We start from the raw sequence: 23,112 nt of genomic DNA, 5'->3' as shown, positions 1-23,112 counted from the left end.
AAAGGAAAGGGTGTCTCTGGGCATTTGCAGAGAGGGCACTGCCGGAGCATGCCAAATTCCTCTCCTCTTGCAGGAAAAGGGTGCCTCTGGGCATACGCAGAGCGGGCAGATTCCCCCCTTGAAAGAAAGGAAAGGGTGTCTCTGGGCATTTGCAGAGAGGGCACTGCCGGAGCATGCCAAATTCCTCTCCTCTTGCAGGAAAAGGGTGCCTCTGGGCATACGCAGAGCGGGCAGATTCCCCCCTTGAAAGAAAGGAAAGGGTGTCTCTGGGCATTTGCAGAGAGGGCACTGCCGGAGCATGCCAAATTCCTCTCCTCTTGCAGGAAAAGGGTGCCTCTGGGCATACGCAGAGCATGCAGCTTCCCTTGAAAGCAAGGAAGGAAGAAGAGAGTGCCTCTGGGCATACGCAGAGTGCACCCAGACCGAGCCTCCCAAAGGAAGGACAAGGGTGCCTCTGGGCATATACAGAGTGGGCCCTGCCTGAGCCTGCTAACCGCCTCTCCCCTTGCAGCAAAGGAAGGACAAGGGCGCCTCTGGGCATATACAGAGCGGGCACTGCCTGAGCATGCCAGCTTCCTCTCCTCTTGCAGGAAAAGGGTGCCTCTGGGCATACGCAGAGCGTGCAGCTCCCATGAAAGACAGGAAAGAAAGGGTGACTCTGGGCATACGCAGAGCGCACCCGGCCCCAGCCTGCCAAAGGAAGCACAAAAGCACCTCTGGGCATACACAGAGCGGGCAGCTCCCCCCTCTTGAAAGCAAGGAAGAAAAGGGTGACTCTGGGCATACGCAGAGCGCGCCCGGCCCGAGCCTGCCAGAGGAAGGACAAGGGTGCCTCTGGACATATGCAGAGTGGGCCCTGCCTGAACCTGACAGCTGCTGCTCCCCTTGCAGGAAAGGAAGAACAAGGGTGCTCCAGGGCATATGCAGAGCGTGCAGCTCCCCCCTTGAAAGGAAGGAAAGGGTGACTCTGGGCATATGCAGAGTGCCTGGCCCAAGCCTGCCAAAGGAAGGACAAGGGCACCTCTGGGCATATGCAGAGCGTGCAGTTCCCCCCCTTGAAAGGAACAAAGTAAAGGGTCCTCTGGGCATACGCAGAGTGTGCCCACCCCGAGCCTGCCAGCCGCCCCTCCCCTTGCAGCAAAGGAAGGACAAGGGTGCCTCTGGGCATGCGCAGCGTGGGCGCTGTCTGAGCATGCCAGCTTCCTCTGTCCTTGCCAGAAAAGGGCGCCTCTGGGCATAAGCAGAGCGTGCACCGCCTAAGCCTGCCAGCCGCCTCTCCATGATGCAGCTGCTTGGGAGGCAGGATCCGCACCCGGGTCTTGCAACAGCCGCACCTTGTTGCAACAGCCTGCTCCTCCTCCTTGCACTTCCCCTGCGGAAGCAGCTCTAACCTCCAAGCAGCCGTTCAGGGAAGGATTGCGCCGCCCGCCCCGCCCCTTGCACCCACTGCCGGGCAGGCGAAAGCTCTTCCTGCCTCCCAGAATTCAAAACCAGAATTTGTGGGCCTCCCGGGAAGCGGGAGGTTGGGAGATTCAGCTTGGGGAAAATGGGGGACTCCCTGCCACAAGACCTGCCTTGGCCAAGCACAAATCCCGGCATCCAATCATCTTGGATTCGTGTAGGTTTTCCTCCTGAGCCTTGCAGCTCCAAATACAGAAGTTAATAAATGATAATAATGATAATGATAATGATAATGATAATGATAATAATAATAATAATAGACCCCAATACATGAGGAGTCGGGGTCCTATCAAATTGCCCCTTTTCAAAGCGGATTAAGGGTGTTACGCACATTTATAATTTTTTCTATTACTTAGAATAATTGATTAGAATCATAGAACTGCCGAGTCGGAAGGGACCCTGACGGTCATCCATCCCAACCCCAATCTTTTTGCCCAAACACAGGATTCGAACTCGCGATCCCGAGATCGAGCCTCTTGCATACGAGCCGATTTAAAGATTGATCTGCTTCCCGGGGGGCCGATTTGGACCCTCAAGCCTCCTGCGGCCCCCAGAAGCCTCCGGGCTCTCTCGCCGGCCTGGCTCCACCCCTTTGCGCTTCCTGCCCTGCCCTCGAACTCGGCTCAACCTTGAAGGGAACCTCCATGGACAGAGACAGTCTACCTTTGTCCGCCAAACGAGAAGGGTGGCAGGAGGCTCTTGGAGGGGCAGGATCCTGCGCTGGATGGGGGGCCCGATCCTGCCGGATTTCTGATCCAGGCCGGCAGCTCAAAGTCGCCGTGACTTCTAGGCCGCGTCTCCCCGGAGATGCCGACCCGGGAACGTCACACGCTCTGAATAAAGCGGGGAGGCCCAAAAATAGACCGAGAGGAGGCCGGGGGCCTGCTTTGCCGGGCAGAAAAGGGGGCAGCTCCTCTGGCGCCCCGGCCCTCCTGGATTCACGTGCCCCGGCCGGCCGTGGGGCAGCCCCTTCCTGGTGCCAAGAGAGGGGGGCCAGAAGTGTGTCACTGAATCCGCACCCGCTGCCCCAGAGAGGCTATTAAAAGATTGAACTGGCGCACGGCAAGGCGGGCATCTAGGGCAGAGGCGGGCGGGCGGGGGCCGCATTCCCCTCCAGCCCCGATCCTCTGGGGTGGGGGAGCATGCCAGGGGGAGGCAGAGCGAATGCGGATGTGATTTCCCCCAGTTTTGGGCACCACGGGCAGTGGGGTGCAGTGAGCGGAGCATGGGGGGGGCAAAGGCCTGGGAGGGGGGTGATCCTGTTGCATAGTGGGCTGGGGGGGGCTAGGGGTCCGCAGCCACCTCTCTACCTCGCAGGTACCATATTTCCCCCTATTTTTGGAGCCCAAAATGAAGAAATACACATAAATTATATTTATATCACAAGTATTGTGCATGACGGCCCCTATTTTTGGAGCCCAAAATTAAGAAATAAACGTTATATATAAAACAAAATAAAAATTATATTTATAAAAATAATCGCTACAGTCCCTGCACAAGACCCCCCAGTTTTAAGCTTAAAAAATGGGGGGAAATATAGTCTTCTCCGTGGAAAAATACAGTATGTAGGTAAAGAGAGATTCGCACCAGCTACTCCATCCTCTAGCCAGGGGGAAAGAGGCATGGTTGGGGTTCAAGGATGGTGTGGGGCACGATGTGGGGCGACAGGCTTTGGGGGGTGTTTGCGCCCCATCCGGGGTCTGCGACTCCCCAAATAGTGGAAAAGAGCCTCCTGGTCCAGGAGCAGTCTACCCCTTTCGAAGAAAACAACCAGGGGGGTGGGAGGGAAGCCTTTATTCTAGGCGAGGGAAAGGTGGTTAGAGCCCCCCAGGAGGTTGAACCCCTTTCCAGGTAGGGCTGAGTACGCGCCCCCCCCCCCAGTCTGAAACCCTGGAGAGCAGCTGCTGCCGGTCAGTGTGGGGCTGCAGTCCTGAGCTTGGTTCCCCCGCGAGCCTGGCAGCTTCCGGTTCAAATTGCCCTCCATAAATGGGATAGTTTTTCAAACCGCTGGTCTAAAAGAAGCCAGACCCTTGGTCCATGTAGCTCCATATTGCCCACACGGGCCGGCAGCATCTCCTCGGGGTTCGAGGAGCTCTGCCTGGGTCAAACTTCTTTAACGGCAGAGCTGTGGGCCTTCCTTGAAGAGCGAAACAGAAGAAGTTTGACCCAGGCAGAGCTCAGGAAAAAGACCTCGAACCCGAGATGCTGCCGGCCCGTGTGGGCAATATGGAGGTCAGGCTCCTTTTAGACCAGCAGTTTGAAAAACTGTATTTATCCCATTTATTAAAACGAAATTGTTTCAACTGGATTTTGAATAAATGTGCTGCTCCTGTTTTGAATTTTACCCTGCTATTTCCCCTCTCTCTTATCATGTTTTATTCAATTGCCACAAAAAATTCCATAGTCATTTATACTTTCGTTTTATCAACCTCCCATTCTGTTTTCCATGGTTGTTGCTGTTTGTAAATATACTACCTGATTGCAGCAGCCTCTCTACCGTGTCATTTTCCCACATAGGGGATCACGCAAGCTTGATAGGGGGGGAGTAATAATAATAATAATAATAATAATAATAATAATAATAAATACCCCACCCATATGGGACCGAGAAGCTGTAGGCCTGCAGACATTTGGAACATCCTCTTTTTATGAAATATTTTAACTGCAGGACTGAGATAAAAATGCACAATCAGATAATTTAAATAGATTTTCAAGGATAAATAACCAATATATTTAAATCGGACACGCGGTGGAAAAATCTACAATATAAGGAACCGCAGGAAGGGGGAGAGGGGGGGACATGAAGTTTCGGCAGTGCTGTTTTTCTGGGGGGACACAGCCCTCAACATTTTGTGACTCATTTGTACTTTTGTCCATTTACCGTATTTATTTTTTCCCATTTACTGGTGATTCTCTCGGGTCAAAATGAGAGTATCTCTCAACATTTTTGTAAGGGAAAAAAAGCACTGGGTTTCGGTATTCCAAATTGGCTGCGCAAATTTCTATTGTTATGATTTTGTAAAATGACTATTTGGACTAATTCAGGAATGCAGTACAATATTAGATCATCACGCCCCGAACTTCAGAGCACAGGAAGGCACCCAAAGATATATAATTTGGCTTTTAAAAATTGTGTCATAATTTGGAATGTTTTAATGTGGTTTTTGTTGGATTGCTAAAATGGGAAACTCAATAAATATTATTAATAATAAAAAATTCTGTAAAATGAGAAAATGGGGGGGGGGGAGACAACCCAATGTGTTTAAAGACACATTTTAAGAGTTTTAGGGTCTGTATAGGAAGCCACAAAGAGGAATTTTGCAGGGACCGCAAAGGGTCAACGCTTTTATTTGCAGGGCCAGATTCCCATGGGACGGCCGGCTCACGGCGCCGGGATTTCGGGGGTTTCCCGCTAAGTCCTTGTCTGCCCCGTGGTCCACGCCCCGGGACGTGGTGGGTGGCGATCGTGTGCCGCGCTGGGAGAACGGAGAGGGCGGCTCCGGGTTCAGAGTTCGGGAGGCCCCAGCCAGCGCCAGCCTTCCTTCTTGCCCACTTTGGCCAGGAAGGCGGCCGAGCCCAGGCCCACGCAGGCCGCAGTGCCGGTGGCGAAGCTGTGGGCTGAAGAGGAGAGAGAGGAGAGGTGAGAGGACTCTGAATTCGGGGGGAAAGGGAGAAATGTTCAATGCAGAGCCTTTAAGCCAGGCAGGGCCAAGCTTGGCCTGCCAACTGTCTTGGGACTACAACTCCCATCATCCCTAGCTAACAGGCCCAGTGGCCAGGGATGATGGGAACTACAACTCCCATCATCCCTAGCTGAGGGGACCAGGGGACAGGGATGATGGGAATTGTAGTCCCAAAACAGCTGGAGGGCCGTATTTGCTTATGCCGGGCACCCCCAAATTCGTCCATCCAGATGGTTTGGAACTACAACTCCCATCAGCCCTAGCTAACAGGACCAGTGGCCAGGGATGATGGGAATTGTGTTTTGGGACTACACCTCCTATCATCCCTAGCTAAGAGGACCGGGGGTCAGGGATGATGGAATTGTAGTCCCAAAATAGCTGGAGGGTCGTATTTGCCTATTCCAGGCACCCCCAAATTCAGCCCTCCAGATCGGTTGGGACTACTACTCCCATCAGCCCTAGCTAACAGAACCAGTGGCCAGGGATGATGGGAATTGTGTTTTGGGACTACAACTCCCATCATCCCTAGCTAACATGACCATAGGTTAGGGATGATGGGAATTGTAGTCCCAAAACAGCTGGAGGGCCGAGCTTGGCCATGCCTGCAAGGTTAAGCTTTGTGTACAGATTTGTACATTAGTATAACTCTTAAGAGTCACTTGTAACAAGACGAAGGTGGTTCAAAATTGGATGATTAGGAATATAAGGTTTTCTAGACATGCATAAACATGCACTAAAGAGTGGAACCAAGAGGGAGAGTGGAGGGAAGTCAAGCAAAAGGATGGCTTTAAAATGTGTTTATGATGTTTTCTTTTTCTCATGTAGTGTTGTTATGTTATTTTGGGAAATGAATAAAATGTTATCCCCAAAAAGAGAGGGAGAGAGAGAGAAGGCCCGTCGTCCCGCAGAGCGTAGTCAGATTGTGGAACTCTCTGCCACTGGGAGGGTCAAAAAACCTGGAGGCCTTGGAAAGAGAATTAGAGAAGAAAGGGGCATGGAAAAGGAATTGCAGGCTGGCACCTTAGCCAGGCACCTTCAGCTAAACATCCCATGGCCTTTTAAAATGCGCTGTGGGATTATTAGGTCCTCTTTGCTTTCATTTTTATCATTTATTTTGCGTTCTTATACAGTCAAACCTTGGCTGTTGAACACAATCTGGTCTAGAAGACCGTTTTGACCGAGGTGTGGATTCCGATCGGTTGCAAGAGCTTCTTGCATTGGAAGTTCGGGTTCCGAAAAACGGAGCATTTACTTCCAGGTTTTTCAGCGTTCAGAAGCCAAAATGTTTGAGAACTAAGCTGTTTGAAAACCAAGGTTTCGCTGCATTGCTATTTTCATAGGGCAGCATGCAAATCTAAATAAGTAATAATAATAATAATAATAATCTAGCAGTTCCCCAAATATACAGAGCCCTTCTGCAACAGGATACAGGGTCAAAGTGTATTTGGGGAAACAGACTTCGAAATGGAGCAGGAATCTTGGGAGGCGATTCCAAATTTTTCAGAACAAGCATTTAATCAGAGAAGTGCAATTACAGTCTCCGGAATCTGCGTTTCAATGGGAATCGGAGCTTGGAGGAGAAACCGTTCAGGGGATTTCTCTTCGCAGCAATTAATGGGGTTTCTGGTGCATTTCTGCCCTGTGGAACGCCCCCCCCCGCCAGATGTCAAAGAAATCAACAACTATCTGACTTTGAGAAGACCTCTGAAGGCAGCCCTGTTCAGGGAAGCTTTGAATAACTGCTGAATTACAGTGGTGCCCCGCAAGACGAATGCCTCGCAAGACGAAAAACCCGCAAGACGAAAGGGTTTTTCGGTTTTTGCGTCGCTTCGCTAGACGAATTTCCCTATGGGCTTGCTTCGCAAGACGAAACTTCTTCCTTTTTCTTAAAGCCGCTAATAGCCGTGCTTCGCAAGACGAAAAAATCGCAAGACGAAGAGACTCGCGGAACGGATTAATTTCGTCTTGTGAGGCACCACTCTATTGCGTTTTAATATTTTGCTGGAAGCCGCCCTGAGTGGCTGGGGAAACCCAGCCAGATGGGTGGGATATAAATAAATAAATTATTATTATTATTATTATTATTACTACTACTACTACTACTACTACCAGCGAGGGGAGCGCACAGCGCAGAGAGAAATCTGCAGGAGACTGGAACGGTTTCCTTTCGTTCCCAAATTCCCCAGGCGACCAAAGACCAGTTCCAATTATTATTATTATTTGGTGGATAATTATTATTTGGTGGATCCCTTCCTAAGAATCTGCCGTTGCAGAGACGGGAACGCCGGAGTGTTTTTTTTGGGGGGGGTGTCTCTGGGGAAATTGCAAGAACGAAAAGGAAAGCATGGCGTTAGCCCAAATTGGCCCAATTTCAATCGGGACGGCAGGTGACCGACCTCTGGCTCCCCAGATGGCGCCCGAGGCGCAGCCTCCGATGAAATAGTTTTTGGGGTCCTCTGGGTCGTCCCGGAGCTGGGCGCTGAGGCAAGTGGTGACCCCGAAAACGGCCCCCAAGGTGGCTGCAGAGAAGAAAAAAAACAAGCGGGGAGAGAAGAGATCGAGAGAATCGACCGAAAGCAGCAGCACTTCATCTGGTTAGAGCCTCTGGGGAGAGCTGCTGCTGCCAGCCAGTGTTGGCAATACTGAACTAAGCAGACTCTATATAAGGCAGCCCTAATATTCCGACAGCAGACACACACACCCCCCCCAGCAAAGCTCAGATTTCGCTCTCAGAGTTTGAGAGATGCTCCGTTCGACCTTGCCCTGCTTTGATAGCGAAGGAAATTTGATTAATTACAGGACAGCCAGGTATAAGGAGAACTTTATTTGCGGCGCTGGGGCACAAATAATAAAATGTCCTATTTTTCTAAAAAATGAAATTGTCCTATTCATACTGAAATACTGCCCCTCAATGAGGCCAAAGTTAGATTCACAAAATGCTTGGGGTATGCGTACCCCTGCACCGCCCCCCCAGAAAAAAGCACTGATTATTATTATTATTAGGATTTTGTGCTAACTACAACCTTAGAGGCTCCATTATCTACAAGAATAAATGTGGCTTCTCATTCTCCTCTCCCAAAGATCAAGCGGGCTGGACTGCTGCCAACCAGAGTCCGCGCGGGACTTACCCATGGTGACGGTTCCAGTGGTCGCCCTCTGAAAAGCCCCCAGGGCCGTTTCGGATGGGAACAGGGTGAGGCGGTAAGCAGAGCCCACCAGACCTGCCGGAAAACAGGAAAAGTTTGCATAAGAAAATACATTCTTTATTCTTCTTCTAAAACATGGGTAGGCAAACTAAGGCTCGGGGGCCGGATGCGGCCCCATCGCCTTCTCAATCCGGCCCTCGGACGGTCCGGGAATCAGCGTGTTTTTACATGAGTTGAATGTGTCCTTTTATTCCAAATGCACCTCTGGGTGATTTGTGGGGCATAGGAATTTGTTCTTTCCGCCCTCAAAATATAGTCCGGCCCCCACAAGGTCTGAGGGACGGTGGACCGGCCCCTGGCTGAAAATGTTTGCTGACCCCTGGTCTAAAACCACAAGCCAGATATATAATATACCTCGTTTGTCTTTATTATTGTTAATCTTTTCTTTTTTTTACTATGTTTATCTACTGAAAATAATAAATATAATTTGAAGAGAAATATAATATACCTTCAGCTGCTTTTAAAAAACTGCTCCTCCCTTAAATTCTAACAGAAAAAAGAGGATTTTATGTGCCACCCATCCTCTTTTCAAGAAGCTCCCCACAAAGAACTGTGTCTTCCTCTTGTTTTCTTGGGTTAGTCTGACTGTACCAGGAGCTAAACTTTCCTTGGTTGCTGTATTATTATTAACGTATTTTTAATTAAAGATTTCTTGGTTTGCAAAAGTATGTGCAATGTCTCTTTTTTCAAGTTACATTTTCTGCACTTCCCACACCTGACAAATTATAGGGGGACCCACATGGAGTCAACCTCAGATTAATGTGTGCGTGGCTCAATGTGAACGAAACGAATCTGGAGTCACTCTGAATTCACTCCGGAGCCAGAATGCGGCTAGTCCAGGGCCACCCCCCCCATCGCCAGCCAGCGGGACCTCGATTGCTGCAAACAGGACTAATCTGCAGCCTGTGTTAACGCAGCGCATTCATTACTATTATCAAATTTAATTACTTACAAGTTTATACGCTCTTTAAATTGACCCGGGATTGCGTCTAAGTTTATATATGCCCTTCAAATTGACCCTGGACTGCGCCAAAAGGCAAGCAGGGGCTCTCATCCCGCGCAAAAACGGCGCCCCCTTCAGGGCGGCAGGATCCGGAGTCACTCCAAATTGAGCCAAGGATTTGTTCTGGGAGGGTGTGTGTCCTTCTTCACATCACCCCCGTCTCAGAGCAAAACCTGGTCCCCCACACCAAACGCGCTGCATTTGGCGTGAATGGGGCTAATCTGGAGTCACTCTTAATTGACCCAAGGATTTGTCCCCACATTCCCCCAGCGTGAACAGAGCCTCTCGTCTGTCTCAGGGCAAAAGCTGCTATTCAAAGCTTCCTATTCAAATTGCCCTCCATAAATGGGATAAATACAGTTTTTCAAACCGCTGGTGTAAAAGAAGCCTGATCATTGGTCCTTGTACCTCCATATTGCCCACACGGGCCGGCAGCATCTCCTCGGAGTTCGAGGAGCTCTGCCCAGGTCAAACTTCTTTTACGGCAGAGCTGTGGGTCTTCCTTGAGGAGTGAAACAGAAGACGTTTGACCCAGGCCGAACTCCGGGGAAAGACCTCGAACCCCGAAGAGATGCTGCCGGCCCGTGTGGGTAATATGGAGCTACAAGGACCAAATGTCAGGCTTCTTTTAGAGAAGCAATTTGAAAAACTGTATTTATCCCATTTATTGAAACGAATTTAAATGCGCTGCTCCTGTTTCGAATTTTACCCTGACCCAACCCCGCACTCCCATTGGCGTGAGCGGGGCTAATCCGGAGTCACTCCGAATTGACACCCCCTCCCCGGGGACGTGCGCTTCGCGGGGTTCTTTCTCTCTCTCGCCCCCCATGCGTCGCAGAGGGGGAGCGAGGGCCTCTCGTCTATCTCGGGGCCAAACTCGCTCCGCTTCGTGTGAACGCGGCTAATCCGGAGTCACTCCGGAGTCGCTCCGGGAGGGGGGCGAGCGGCTCCCCGCCCTCCGGCGCCTCCCCCCGTCCGCCCGAGCCCCCCCTCCTCACCGAGAATGGTCCCGAGGCGCGTCGTCAGCCAAGTTTTCCGGCCGCAGTCGGTGCCCTCAGGGATGTCCCAGTAGTCAGCCATCTTGGCGGCGGCCGGTCTCGCGAGACCCCGGCGGGTCCACTTCTCGCGACGCGGTGGACCAATGGCCGGTGCGGAAAGCGGGACTGATGCAGGGACGGCCCAATGAAAGGCGGCGGCGGGCGGGCTGAAGACGCTTCCACGCTTCTGATTGGTCCGTCGGCGCTCAGGTCCCTCCCCCTCGGAGGGAGCGGCTCCCTCGCTTCCGCCCTCCCGTCCGGGACGTGGCTTCTCCTCCATTGGGTGCGCCTTGGTGGGTGGGCGGGGCTCCGCTCCCTCCGGCGAGGCGCCATTGGCTGCAGGCGGGGCGGGGGCGGGTCTCGGGGGCGATGGCGTCCTCTCCTCCCGCCTCGGCCTCCTCCGCGCCTCCGACGCCGGTGCAGATCCGGGAGGCCAACGCGCACCTGGCGGCGCTGCACGGGCGCGTGGCCGAGCTGGAGGCGCGCCTGGCCGCCGCCGAGGAGACCGTGCGCGGCCAGGCCGGCAGCCTCATCCGGAAGGACGCCGAGACCCGCCGGGCCCTGGAGGAGGTCGGGCGCCAGAAGGGGAGGTAGGAGCACGAGGACTAGCGCCTTGAGTAGAGGAGGAGGAGGAGGAAAGGGGAGGGGTAGGGAGATGCAGCTTGAGGACTAGCATCTTGGGGTGTAAAGGAGGAGAAGGGCAGGGAGGTGGATCACGAGGACTAGCGCCTTGGCAAGTAAAAGACTAAGTGTTGGAGGACCACGAGGACTAGATCCTGGAGCAGAGGAGGAGGAAAGGAGAATGACAGGGAGATGGATCACGAGGACTAGCGCCTTGGCAGGGAAAGGAGCAAAGCTGAAGGGCCACGAGGACTAGTGCCTTCAGTAGAGAAGGAGGAAAGGAGAATGACAGGGAGATGGATCATGGGGACCAGTGCCTTGGGGAGTAAAGGAGGAGAAGGGCAGGGAGATGGATCACGAGGACTAGCGCCTTGGCAGGGAAAGGAGCAAAGCTGAAGGGCCATGAGGACTAGCGCCTTGGTGGGTAAAAGACTAAGTGTTGGAGGACCACGAGGACTAGATCCTGGAGCAGAGGAGGAGGAAAGGAGAATGACAGGGAGATGAATCATGGGGACCAGTGCCTTGGGGAGTAAAGGAGCTGATGGGGAGGGCCATGAGGACTAGCGCCTTGAGAAGTAAAGGAGGAGAAGGGCAGGGAGATGGATCACGAGGACTAGCGCCTGGGGGGGGGGGAAGGAGCAAAGCTGAAGGGCCGTGAGGACTAGCGCCTTGGGCAGAGGATGAGGAGGAAAGGGGAAGGAGCAGGGAGATGGATCACGAGGACTAGCGCCTTGGCGGGTAAAAGACTAAGTGTTGGAGGACCACGAGGACTAGTGCCTTCAGTAGAGGAGGAGGAGGAAAGGGGAAGGAGCAGGGAGATGGATCAAGAGGACTAGCGCCTTGCGGGGTAAAGGAGCCAAGCTGAAGGGCAGTGAGGACTAGCACCTTGGGGGGTAAAAGACTAAGTGTTGGAGGACCGTGAGGACTAGATCCTGGAGCAGAGAAGGAGGAAAGGAGAATGACAGGGAGATGGATCATGGGGACCAGTGCCTGGGGGAGTAAAGGAGCTGATGGGAAGGGCTCTAGCACCTTGAGAAGTAAAGGAGGAGAAGGGCAGGGAGATGGATCACGAGGACTAGCGCCTGGGTGGGGGGGAAGGAGCAAAGCTGAAGGGCTGTGAGGACTAGCGCCTTGGGCAGAGGATGAGGAGGAAAGGGGAAGGAGCAGGGAGATGGATCATGAGGACTAGCGCCTTGGGGAGTAAAGAAGCCAAGGGTCAGGGCTGTGAGGACTAGTGCCTTGCGGGGTAAAAGACCAGAGTCGAAGGGCTGTGAGGACTAGCGCCTTGTGCAGAGGAGGAAAGGGGAACGGCAGGGAGCTGGACCATGAGGACTAGAGCCTTGGCAGGTAAAGGAGCAAAGCTGAAGGGCCATGAGGACTAGTGCCTTCAGTAGAGGAGGAGGAGGAAAGGGGATAGGTAGGGAGATGGATCTTGAGGACTAGCACCTTGCGGGGTAGAAGACCAGAAGGGCAGCGCCATGAGGACTAGCGCCTTGGGCAGAGGAGGAAAGAGGCAGGGAGATGGAAGAAGCCAAGGGTCAGGGCCATGAGGACTAGCGTCTTAGTGGGGGAAGGAGGAAAGAGGAATGACAGGGAGTTGGATCTGGAGGACTAGCGCCTTGGGCAGAGGAGGAGGAAAGAGGCAGGGCAGGTAGGCAGCCGTGAGGACTAGTGCCTTGGCGAGGGAAGGAAGAGAAAGGCAGGGAGGTGGATCACGAGGACTAGCGCCTTGGCAGGGAAAGGAGCAAAGCTGAAGGGCCATAAGGACTAGCGCCTTGGTGGGTAAAAGACTAAGTGTTGGAGGACCACGAGGACTAGATCCTGGAGCAGAGGAGGAGGAAAGGAGAATGACAGGGAGATGAATCATGGGGACCAGTGCCTTGGGGAGTAAAGGAGCTGATGGGGAGGGCCATGAGGACTAGCGCCTTGAGAAGTAAAGGAGGAGAAGGGCAGGGAGATGGATCACGAGGACTAGCGCCTGGGGGGGGGGGAAGGAGCAAAGCTGAAGGGCCGTGAGGACTAGCACCTTGGGCAGAGGATGAGGAGGAAAGGGGAAGGAGCAGGGAGATGGATCACGAGGACTAGCGCCTTGGCGGGTAAAAGACTAAGTGTTGGAGGACCACGAGGACTAGTGCCTTCAGTAGAGGAGGAGGAGGAAAGGGGAAGGAGCAGGGAGATGGATCAAGAGGACTAGCGCCTTGCGGGGTAAAGGAGCCAAGCTGAAGGGCAGTGAGGACTAGCGTCTGGGGCAGAGGAGGCGGGAAGGAGCAGGGAGATGGAGCTGGGGACTAGCGCCTTGAGCCTCTCTCTGTTTCCCTTTTCCAAAGGGTCCTGAAGGCTCCCCAAAACAAGGCAGTGCCCCTTCCTTTCTCTTCTCCCTCCCCACAAAAAGGGGGGCTGTCGGAAGACTCCCCTTTGGGAAACATTTGCCCCCTTTTTCGAGAGAGAGGCGGAGTGGGAAGAAAGAGGACCGGCAGCTTGAGCCTCTCGCGTTTTTAAGACGAAACGTTGAGGACTAGCGCCTTAATCCCCGCACCGCCCAACCTCACTGCCGCTTTCCCTCCTCCTTTCTTAAGGGAAATTGCCGCCCTGGAGGAGCAGCTCCGCTCGTCCCAAGACCGTGTGCAGGAGCTCCTGGGCCTCATCCGGGAGAAGGACGGCCTGATCCTGCGCCTCCGCCACCGCAGCCGCCTGCTGGGGGAGATCTGCCGCTGCCGGCCCGTGCTGGACACCCTCCTGGCCCAGATGGCCGAAGGGGAGAGGCTGGGGCCCGACAGCGGAGACACCTCCCCGGACCCCAGCGGCCTCTTGCCGGATTCGAACTCCGTCCTGGACGGCGCCAGGGACTTCTCCTTGGGCAGCGACCCCCAGGATTCGGACATGGCTCTTTTTGGGACGACGGTCTGAGCGCGGGTGCGAGTCGCTGTTGGGGTCCGGAGTTGGCAGCGGCCCCTGTTGAAGTCAGACATTTTGGAATTATTTGCACCCTCCTGGCATCATCGGTTCGCCCTCAGGTCTTATCCTGCTCCGAAAAAACAATTCGCTTGAGGACTAGTGACTTGACTTCTCTCTCCTCTTCCAGACGGCAGCTGAATGAGCGTTCCTGGAAAGCGGGGGGTTCGGGGAAGCCTGCAGGATCAGGCCAAACAGCGGACCCATCTTGCAGCCTGTTCTCACAGGATGCCGGCCGGTTGGGAAGCCCGGATCTGAGTGCGAATGCCGGGGAGGGCAAAGAGGAGCCGTCCTGGCTTAGCAGCCATTTAGATAAACCTCTTCTCCCCTTCCAGGGATTTGCCCAGTCCTCCTTTTGAAGCCATCCAAAGGTCTCTCCTGTGGCAGCGAGTTCCACAGGTTAACCGGGGTGCTTTTGTGTATTTCTCAGCAGCCGCGACTCACGAGGGGCAGAGCGCAATAATTCTGGGGTGCTCTGGGTGGAGATACGGAGACTTCTGGGGACCGGGGGGGACTGCTTCCCTAGGGACCGCCTCACAGGGGTGGGGGGGGGGTGATTCTGCACCACCAGCACCAAATATTTTAAAGGGAAGCTGCCTTTTGTGGAATCTAATCTGGGACTGACTGGGACTTCCCCTCTCTGCGTCTAGAGGAATCTGCGGGTCGGAAGGGATCCCGGGGTGTCATCTAGTCCAACCCCCTGCGACGCAGAGATCTTTTGCTCGAACTCGCAACCCTGAGAGTCTCAGGAGCTATTCTGACCCAGAAATACAGGAATCTGATCTCGCTGTGCACCGGTTTTCCTGGACCGGGTGGGGGGCCGTTACAGTCCCTGCGGCAGCTCTTTCCCCCCCACCCCTCTACCTCAGATAAGTGCAGGGAACAAGCTCCAGCTCGGGGGTCAGAACACCTGCTTGGCATGCAGAAGGAGCCCAGGGCGCCTGTTTAAAGGGGCCTCCTCTGTTCACAAGGACTGGAGAAGGCTAGTTCCTTAGGTTCCTCTCGCAGCCTTTATTGGGAACCATGAGGTCTGGAAGCTTGGCTTTAGTTTTAAAAAGAGGGTGTTGGGAGCGCGTGCCCTGCATGCAGAACGTCCCAGGCTCATCCGCTTCCAACTCAATGCAAGGCCATTTCACGTGTCCCGATTTGAACCAGCGAGACCATGAGATCTGGAAACTTGTTTTTCAAGTTTGTGCCGGGCGTCTGGTATCGGTGAAGCATTCTAGATTCCTATTCACCCTCTTTTAATGGGAAATAATGTTCCTTTTTTTCCAAGGGACTCCAATCGGACCTTTGGTTCCGAACAATGAGGACTAGCCTCCTGCTTCGTTTTTTTAAGGACCTCAAGGGCTCCCAGCCTTCTGCTGCCGGTCCGTGCTGGCAATACTGCCTTGGATGGTAGTGGATTCTCTTCCCTTGGCCGCCTGTCAGGGATTCTCTCACTTCCATTCCTGCAATGCCCAGGGGGTTGGGCTAGATGACCACCGGGTGCCCCTTCCAACTTCCTTGCTTTTATGCCTCCATTTCTGCTTTTTGTACCCATTTCCTTGACTTACTCTTCAACCCAGAGCTTGAGAGACAGACTGTGTTCTTAAGGAATTCTGAGCGCAGAATCAGTCCCATTTCTGCTCCACGACTGTTACCCCATTCACGGGTCAACCTTGCGCCTGGCTTAACTTTCAAGTGCCTGTAACGGGGGGATTTTGTTACACCGGAAACCTCTATTTAAAACCGTTCCTCCTCCACTAGAGCAAATAATAAACCTATTTTGCTATACTCGGAATCTGTGTGCTTTGTGAGTCTTTGTTCCTTGCCGATTCCAGTCTCGTTTTCAGGAGCGAAGTTGGGCTTTTTCCTCTAGCAAAAAGCACCCAGCTTTCTGGGGGTGTCTGTGCCACTGGTACCTGAGTGCCGCCCCCAAATCGGGGGTCTGGAAAGCAAGCCTGATGAGGAACGGTTAAAGGAGCTGGGAGGAGATAGGAGAGCCATCTTCAAATATTTCGCATGACACCTTTGGGAAAGGCTGGGGCGCTTGCAGGCAACTGTTTCCTAGTTGTCGGTGCTTATACTCCATTTTTAAAGATTTGCCTTGAGAGAGTCTTTGAACCTCTTTTGTTGACCACCAGCATTACGCTTTCCGTTTTAAAGTTCGGAATAGAGGAGTTGCTTTGGAAGACGATCGTCAGGCATCCGCACAACATGGCCAGTCCAACGAAGTTGATGTTGAAGAATCATCGCTTTGACACTGGTGATCTTTGCTTCTTCCAGTAAACTGGCATTAGTTCGCCTGTCTTCCCAAGTGATGTGTAAATTTTTTCGGAGACACCGTTGATGGAGTCTTTCGAGAAGATGGAGGTGGCGTTTATAAATGGTCCATGTTTCACAAGCATACAGTAAGGTTGGTAGTACAATAGCTTTGCAAACAAGCATTTTGGTTTCCCGGCGAATGTCCCAGTCCTCAAACACTCTGCGCTTCATTCGGGAGAAAGCCGCACTCACAGAGCTCAGGCAATGCTGGATTTTGGCATCAATGTTGGCCCTTGTGGAAACTTAACTGCCCAGGTAGGAGAGGTTATTGACATTTTCCAACATTACACCACTGAGTTAGATTTGAATGGCCCCCTAGGGGTCATCTATTCTAGATCGACCCCCTGCAATGCCTGGGGCTCAGCGTGTTCCCCTTGAAATTGCACGTTGCCCCTTCTGTGCCACCCCACAAATTATTATTTTCCCCTGGCCCTGCAAGAGCCACCAGGATCCTCCAGGGCTCCCAACCCGACGTGGCACACTCTCATTTTATTTTTTTACGTGGCAGGCTGGACTCCTTTGCTCTGCCAATCGCCGTGCCCGCCTGCCAGGCCTTCCCCTGGGCTGCCAGCCCGGCCCTGAAAGCGCCTCCTGGCAACCGGGGGATATTGCTATGGAGACGTCTGCCACAAACTCAGGATCGCCGCCAGCTCTGTGCAAGGAAGTTTGCCAGGCAGAGCTCAGACGCCGCCAGGAAGCAGAAGACGAAACACACCCAGGTAGGAGGTTTTGTAAAGAAACAATAATAATGTCCTTTTAACTGCTCTCTCTAAACTGCTCCCAATAGTCCCATGGAAATTAAAGGGGTTTATTACTTCACCCTGAATGTTAGAAGCAAGGTTTTGCCTCATCCTGGCAGCAAAATCCAGGAGAGCACTCTGCACGAGGCCTTTTGCAATGTCCTCCCGTCTCCCTTGGGTCTTGGGATGCTCTGGCCAGTTCGATCTCAGCCGAGGGAAGTCTTAAATTTAATTCCCCAAAGAGCCAAGGAGGGAGATTTAAGTGGAGGTTACAAAACCAAGGCGAGGTTGAGCCCCGTCCAAGAGGCAATTCTGGGTCGTGGTCCGAGAGGGATTTCGGAGGAGCGGAGCCAAGAGCAGCGAAGGAAGGCAGACGTGGTTTGGGAAGGAGGGAGTTTCCCAACATCCTGGAGGCTCCAGAGGGGGGCCAAATTCTCTTTTAATTTTCATCTACAATACTGCCTTGTTTATAGTATAGCACATTGATTCCTGCTTTCATTTTATGAATCGATGGTCTCGTTAGATAGTAAAATTCTTGTTAAATTGCAGTTTTAGGGGTTGCTTTTAAAAGTCTGGAACAGATTAATCTGTTTTGCATTCTTTTCTATGGGAAAGCAGTGCGCCTTGGTTTTGGAACGCTCTGGTTTTGGAACAGACTTCTGGAACGGATTAAGTCTGAGAGCAGAGGGACCACTGTCTTCTTAAATACTCTGGCCTCCTAGACGCACCCTAACCACACCTGATGGCAGCGAAGGTGTTGCGGGGACCGTTTGCTCCCGAGCATTGCAGGGGGTTGGGCTGAATGACCCTTAGGGTCCCCTCCCAACTGATTATGCCAGAAAATTCGGTGGGCCCGCAATGACTGAACACATTTGAGCAGGGCGACAGGGAAGAGGGCGAGGGGCCCGATCCACCCTGTGTGTCTTTTTCCCTCTGCAGATTCCCCGGTGCAGAGGTCAAAATGGAGACGGGTGCCATTGTGAAACTCCGGGCCAAGTGTCTGGAAAGAGGAGCTTCGGGGATTAAGGGGCTGGCCAGGTACGTAAAGGACATTTGCTGTGTCTGGCGGCCATTACTCGTTTCTTGCTGAATACCAGAGCTTTTCCTCCCTAAAAAAGATGTTTAGGGGTACTCTCATTTTGACTCAAGAAAACCACCATTTTATAGTTCAGATCGGGGGAAATAAACACAGTAAATGGACAAAAATACAAATGATTCACAAAATATTTAAGGGTACGCATACCCCCGTGCCCCCTCTAAAAGCACCATTTTGTTATCTTGTCCAGAAATATTGGCATTTGTTGTAATCGGCCCCCCTCCCCGTTTAGCGATTTAAATTTAATTGCAAACGCCTTAAACAGCTGTTTTCGCTGGTAAGTTTACTGTTTCATCCTTCCTGTAGACCACTTTGAGGTTTGTCCATTTTCTTTTTGCACTCCAGCGGAATATAGAAAATAAAGAAAACAAATATATCACGGGAAAGCCAAACCTTCCCTTTCTATTCTTGCAGGTTTTTCCGGGTCATGGATGACGACCGGAGCAAAACGTTGGACCTGGAGGAATTTGTGCAGGGGCTCCGCGACGCGGGGGTTCCCCTGGAACGGGCCGACGCGCAGGAGATTTTCGCCTTCTGCGACAAGAACCGGAGCGGCACGCTGGACTTCGACGAATTCCTGGAGGCCTTGCGGGTGAGCGAGTCTTGTTCCCCACCGTTCTACGGTAGACTGCCTCCATCCATGGAGGCTCCATTTACCGGCCGCAGCAGCAGAAACACTCTGCAACGGGCCCTGCTTGTTTTAATCCTTGCGTTTTATTCTTTGAACCGCCCTGGGATTTCATGACGAAAGGTGGTATTCGAATCAAATAAATAAATTCAGAAGCACCCAGCCCACTGGGGTGGGAGAGCTTAGAAGCTACACCCTCCTCCGTAAAGTTGTCCGACCCTCTTTCCAAAGTTGGTGCTCGTCCCTGCCTCCTGTGGCAGAGAGTTCCGCTGTTTAACTCTGCACTTCATGAAGAAGTTCTTCCTTTTATCCATTCCAAATTTCCCAATGCTCAGCTTTGGCGTATGCCCACGAATTCTACTTGTATTATGAGAGTTGTTTTTTTTTATAAAGCCTGCATCCCATTACCCCGGTTTTCCTTGAACTAAAAAGGTCGCAAAACCTCCTTTAAACTTCCTCGCCACCCACCCACCCTGCTGCCCCCGTCTAGCAACTTTAAACAATCACAGGCAACATGCGGCTAATAAGAATATTAGTAACTAATATCTAATTCCGTTCATGCAACAACGATGGACTCCCATTCTCTGTGATTCTATTGCATACTTTCTGTTTAAGAATGTCTAAGCTTGGAGCTTCTACTATCGCAAGGTTACTGGGTTGTGACTTTTGAAAGGCTTGTTTGCCTTTGTGATATTATTTGACTACTTGTTCTAATTCGGTACCTGCATCCATCCATCTATCCATCTATCCACACACGTTGCTAATGTTCTCATTAGCCGCGTCTTGCCTGTGATAGTTTAGAGGTCATCTATTTTTGCAATCTATTTTTCCTTTGTAAAACCCCCTTAGTAACTGGCACTGAGGGTAGACTGCTCCTGGCTCCGGAGGCTCGACTGAGCATTTGCCATTGATAAACAGACACCTGGAACCGCCACCTTGCCTCTCTCTCTCTCTCTCTCTGCTTCTCCTCCCAGCCCCCCATGTCCGAAGCCAGGAAGGAGGTCATCTGCCAGGCCTTCCAAAAACTGGACCGGACGGGCGACGGCCTGGTGACGGTGGAGGACCTCCGCGGGGTCTACAACGGCCGCTCCCACCCCAAGTTCAAGAGCGGCGAGTGGACGGAGGAGCAGGTCTTCCGTTCTTTCCTGGACAGCTTTGACTCCCCGGACGATAAGGACGGGAAGGTGAGAAGAAGGGGCACCCAGGGTCATCTAGTCCAACCCCCGGAAATGCGGGAATCTTTTCCCCAGCGGGGGGCTCAATGGGCCGCTGGTCTGATCCGGCACAGCTCTTCTCAGGTCCTTCGGGATGGAGTAACCTGCCATTTTGGCTGCCGCTCCTCCCACCTGCATCGCTAACCATTGCCCATGCTGGTCCCTGGGGACCCAAAAGCCCAGGGGCCACAGATCGCCCTGCCTGGACATACAAACCAGGCTGGTTTTCACCTTATGCCGAGAAGCGCCCTGAGATCTATGGGTGAAAGGAGGTGTAAAAGCTGATATAATTACTAGAATCCTGGAACTGCAGAGCCCAGCAGGACCCTGAAGGTCCTTTAGTCTGACCCCTGGCAATGCAGGAATAAACGATCCATCTGGCACACAGGATGAGACCCTCCCTGCCCACAGACTGTGGCCAAAGTGGGACATGCTCTGGTTATCTCCCACTTGGACTACTGCCATGCGCTCTATGTGGGGCTACCTTTGAAGCTGACCTGGAAACTGTAATTAATCCAGAATGTGGCAGCCAGACTGGGGACTGGGAGCGGCGCCAAGACCATATAACCCCGGTTTCTAGAGATCTGCATTGGCTCTCAGTATGTTTCCGAGCCCTAAATGGCCCAGTACAGTGGTGCCTCGCAAGACGAAAAGAATCCGTTCCGCGATTCTCTTTGTCTAGCGGGTTTTCCGTCTTGCGGGGCACCACTGTATCCCTGAAGGAGTGTCTCCACCCTTCTTGCAGTTCCCTCCCTGCAAGAAGCAAGGTTGCAGGGAACCAGGCAGAGGGCCTTCTCGGTGGTGGCGCCCGCCCGGTGGAACGCCCTTCCCATCAAGGCAATAAACCATCTGACTTTTAGAAGACATCTGAAGGCAGCCCTGTTTAGGGAAGTTTAAAACGTCTGATGTTTTATTGTGCCTTTAATATTCTGTTGCAAGCTGCCCAGAGTGGCTGGGGCAACCCAGTTAGCCGGGCAGATTATTATTAGTAATAATAATAATAATAATAATAATAATAATAATATTTTAAAAAAATAGGGGACGGCCACAGATATTCGCCCTGCCTGGACATAAAAACCTAGTTGGTTTTCACCCTGTATTTTTACGCCAAGAACTGCCCCAACATCTATGGATTAAAAGAGGCATACAAATTTTGTTAGTACTTACATAACGACGACCCTAGAATCCGAGAACTGCAGAGTTGGATGGGATCCCTGAGGGTCCTGTAGTCTTTCCCCCCGGCAAGGCAGGAATAAACAGTCGTGAGGGTGGTGCGTGTCGAATAGGCGGCAGACCCGTCAGGCTATCTGTACCCGCAGGTGACGGCCGAGGAGTTCCTGAACTACTACAGCGCAGTCAGCGCCTCCATTGACAGCGACGACTATTTCGTGGGCATGGTGAAAGCCGCCTGGAAGATTTAGCGAGAACGGAAGAAAAACCCAGCCAAGCAAGGAGGACTTATCGTTACAAGTTTTGTCTCTTTTTTTAATGTAATTCCCAAATACATCTGATATGACAATTGTACAGAAATCTTCCAAAACACAGGGGGTGTTGTCTGAGTCTTTTGCTTTTTGGGGGGGAAATCGTATTTTGCTTTTTCCCAACTAGTTGGGCTCGAAGTGGGCAGGCGGCGGGGGGAGCGTTGAAAACGGGGGGGAAGGAAGGGAAAAGTTTCAACGCAGCAGCCTTGTCTCTGGCCCAGCCAACCTTCCTCCATCCCTGGGGAGAGGAATAAGGGGGCCATAATAAAACGCAGGACCAGGGAGGGGGGAGAGAAAAGGGGAAAAAACAGGTGTTTTCTGACCGGCTAAAGAAACGAGAGACAAGAAATTATTTTAAACATTCCATCTTCCGTCCGCCCTCTCCTCTTCTTTCGCCACAAGTGACCTGTGTCCGGCTCGAAACCACATCCATAAATAGCTGCCAGATATATATATGTGTGTGTGTATAATTTCTTTCCGCCCCCCCCCCCCGCCCTGAAAGGATGAACTCTGTGGGAGGAAAACTGTTTAAACACATTCAATGCAACGATAACCATTGGAAGCGGCTCTCCTTTTGAGAGCTGCCCTCTTGCGAACCCTTTTGCACACGTGAGACCCAAATGGGGGAGCCTTCAGGACTCTCGCCTGCGTAAACGCACATCTTGCGAGTCTCTCTCTTTTTCTCTGATAAAAATAAAGAGTCGGAAAAGTTGTCGCTCTTCGGAGAGGTGGAAACGGCCTGTGCTGGAGGAGGCATCCTGCCCGGGGGGGACAGGAGCTGGGGCTGCCTCGCCTCGAGGACAAGAGTGCCCTTTTGCCGCCTGGGCATTGCTGAACTAGAACTCCCGCCTTCCCGGACTAGACGGGAGTCGTAGTTCAGCCGCACCAGGGCTCCCCACCAGGCACGGCCCTGTTGACTTGGGAAGTGTGGGCCCAGCAGGAGTAGCGGCCTGCTTTCCCAACCATTCTCCGTGGATCGGTGTGTCGTCCCCCCCCCATCTTCTTGCCAGCTGTTTCATGCGTGGCCCGGCCGAGATGCAGGGAACAAGGGGGCGCCCCCCCAAATCTCGCCTGCGCCCCCGTCCAGAACCTAAAGGGTGCCATGTTCGGTTCCCGGCCACATACGTTTTGAGGCTGCCTTTGTTTCACCCTGGAGGCATCTTCGCCGCCCACTAGTAATCCAGAAAAAGATGGAGCGAGCCAACTTTGGCCGGCAAAAAGCCGCAGGGGCAGAGAATACACCCCCCCCCCCGTCCTAAAGATGGCGATTCCAGGGCACGTTCCGATTTTTAAAGTAATAATAATAACAGCAAACAGCAGCAACTTTTAACCAAGCCAGAAAAGAAATATAAACACAGACCCGAAACCCCAGGTCGGCTGACCGAGGGGAAAGGCGCTTGGGGCGGGTATCTATTTTCTCTCTTTGCGTGCCCAGCAAATATTCCCGGATCGGGCGGGGCGGGGGGAGCAAATCAAAGCCCCCTTCTCACCCTCCAAACCGGCTGTTTGGCGCCATGACAAGACCAGGAGGAAATTTGGGGGGAATTTGCTAGGAAGGAAAGACCAACACACACACAAGCCGACAGACACATTGGCGCCAGTTATATATATATGTGTGTGTGTTAATATATATATATGGCTTTGCTTGTCTTAAATAAGAACAGAGAAGGTGTCCCCCCCCAT

The 23,112-nt window shown here is 52.6% G+C and overlaps 3 protein-coding genes across 3 annotated transcripts; 2 read left to right on the top strand and 1 right to left on the bottom strand.

Moving 5' to 3' along the window:
• Window positions 1–4,777: 4,777 nt before the first annotated feature.
• NDUFA11 (NADH:ubiquinone oxidoreductase subunit A11) lies at window positions 4,778–10,508 on the bottom strand. The gene is made up of 4 exons (XM_081896033.1): window positions 10,352–10,508; window positions 8,273–8,365; window positions 7,541–7,663; window positions 4,778–5,079 (listed from the first exon to the last, which is right to left on the bottom strand). Exons 1-4 carry the CDS (start codon window positions 10,431–10,433, stop codon window positions 4,967–4,969), a joined length of 411 nt encoding a protein of 136 aa, XP_081752159.1. The 5' UTR covers window positions 10,434–10,508; the 3' UTR covers window positions 4,778–4,966.
• Window positions 10,509–10,759: 251 nt separating this feature from the next.
• Window positions 10,760–14,231, top strand: VMAC (vimentin type intermediate filament associated coiled-coil protein; the record flags this gene model as incomplete). The annotated part of the gene is made up of 2 exons (XM_081896009.1): window positions 10,760–10,980; window positions 13,588–14,231. 2 exons carry the CDS (start codon window positions 10,760–10,762, stop codon window positions 13,916–13,918), a joined length of 552 nt encoding a protein of 183 aa, XP_081752135.1. The 3' UTR covers window positions 13,919–14,231.
• Window positions 14,232–16,842: 2,611 nt separating this feature from the next.
• Window positions 16,843–21,490, top strand: CAPS (calcyphosine). The gene is made up of 5 exons (XM_081895947.1): window positions 16,843–16,989; window positions 17,950–18,048; window positions 18,521–18,698; window positions 19,709–19,918; window positions 21,268–21,490. Exons 2-5 carry the CDS (start codon window positions 17,972–17,974, stop codon window positions 21,367–21,369), a joined length of 567 nt encoding a protein of 188 aa, XP_081752073.1. The 5' UTR covers window positions 16,843–16,989; window positions 17,950–17,971; the 3' UTR covers window positions 21,370–21,490.
• Window positions 21,491–23,112: the final 1,622 nt, after the last annotated feature.

The sequence above is a fragment of the Podarcis melisellensis genome (assembly GCF_964234715.1).
Source record: "Podarcis melisellensis genome assembly, chromosome: 18".
In the NCBI taxonomy this organism is placed as follows: domain Eukaryota; kingdom Metazoa; phylum Chordata; class Lepidosauria; order Squamata; family Lacertidae; genus Podarcis; species Podarcis melisellensis.
This window is presented reverse-complemented; position numbering and strand designations above follow the sequence as displayed.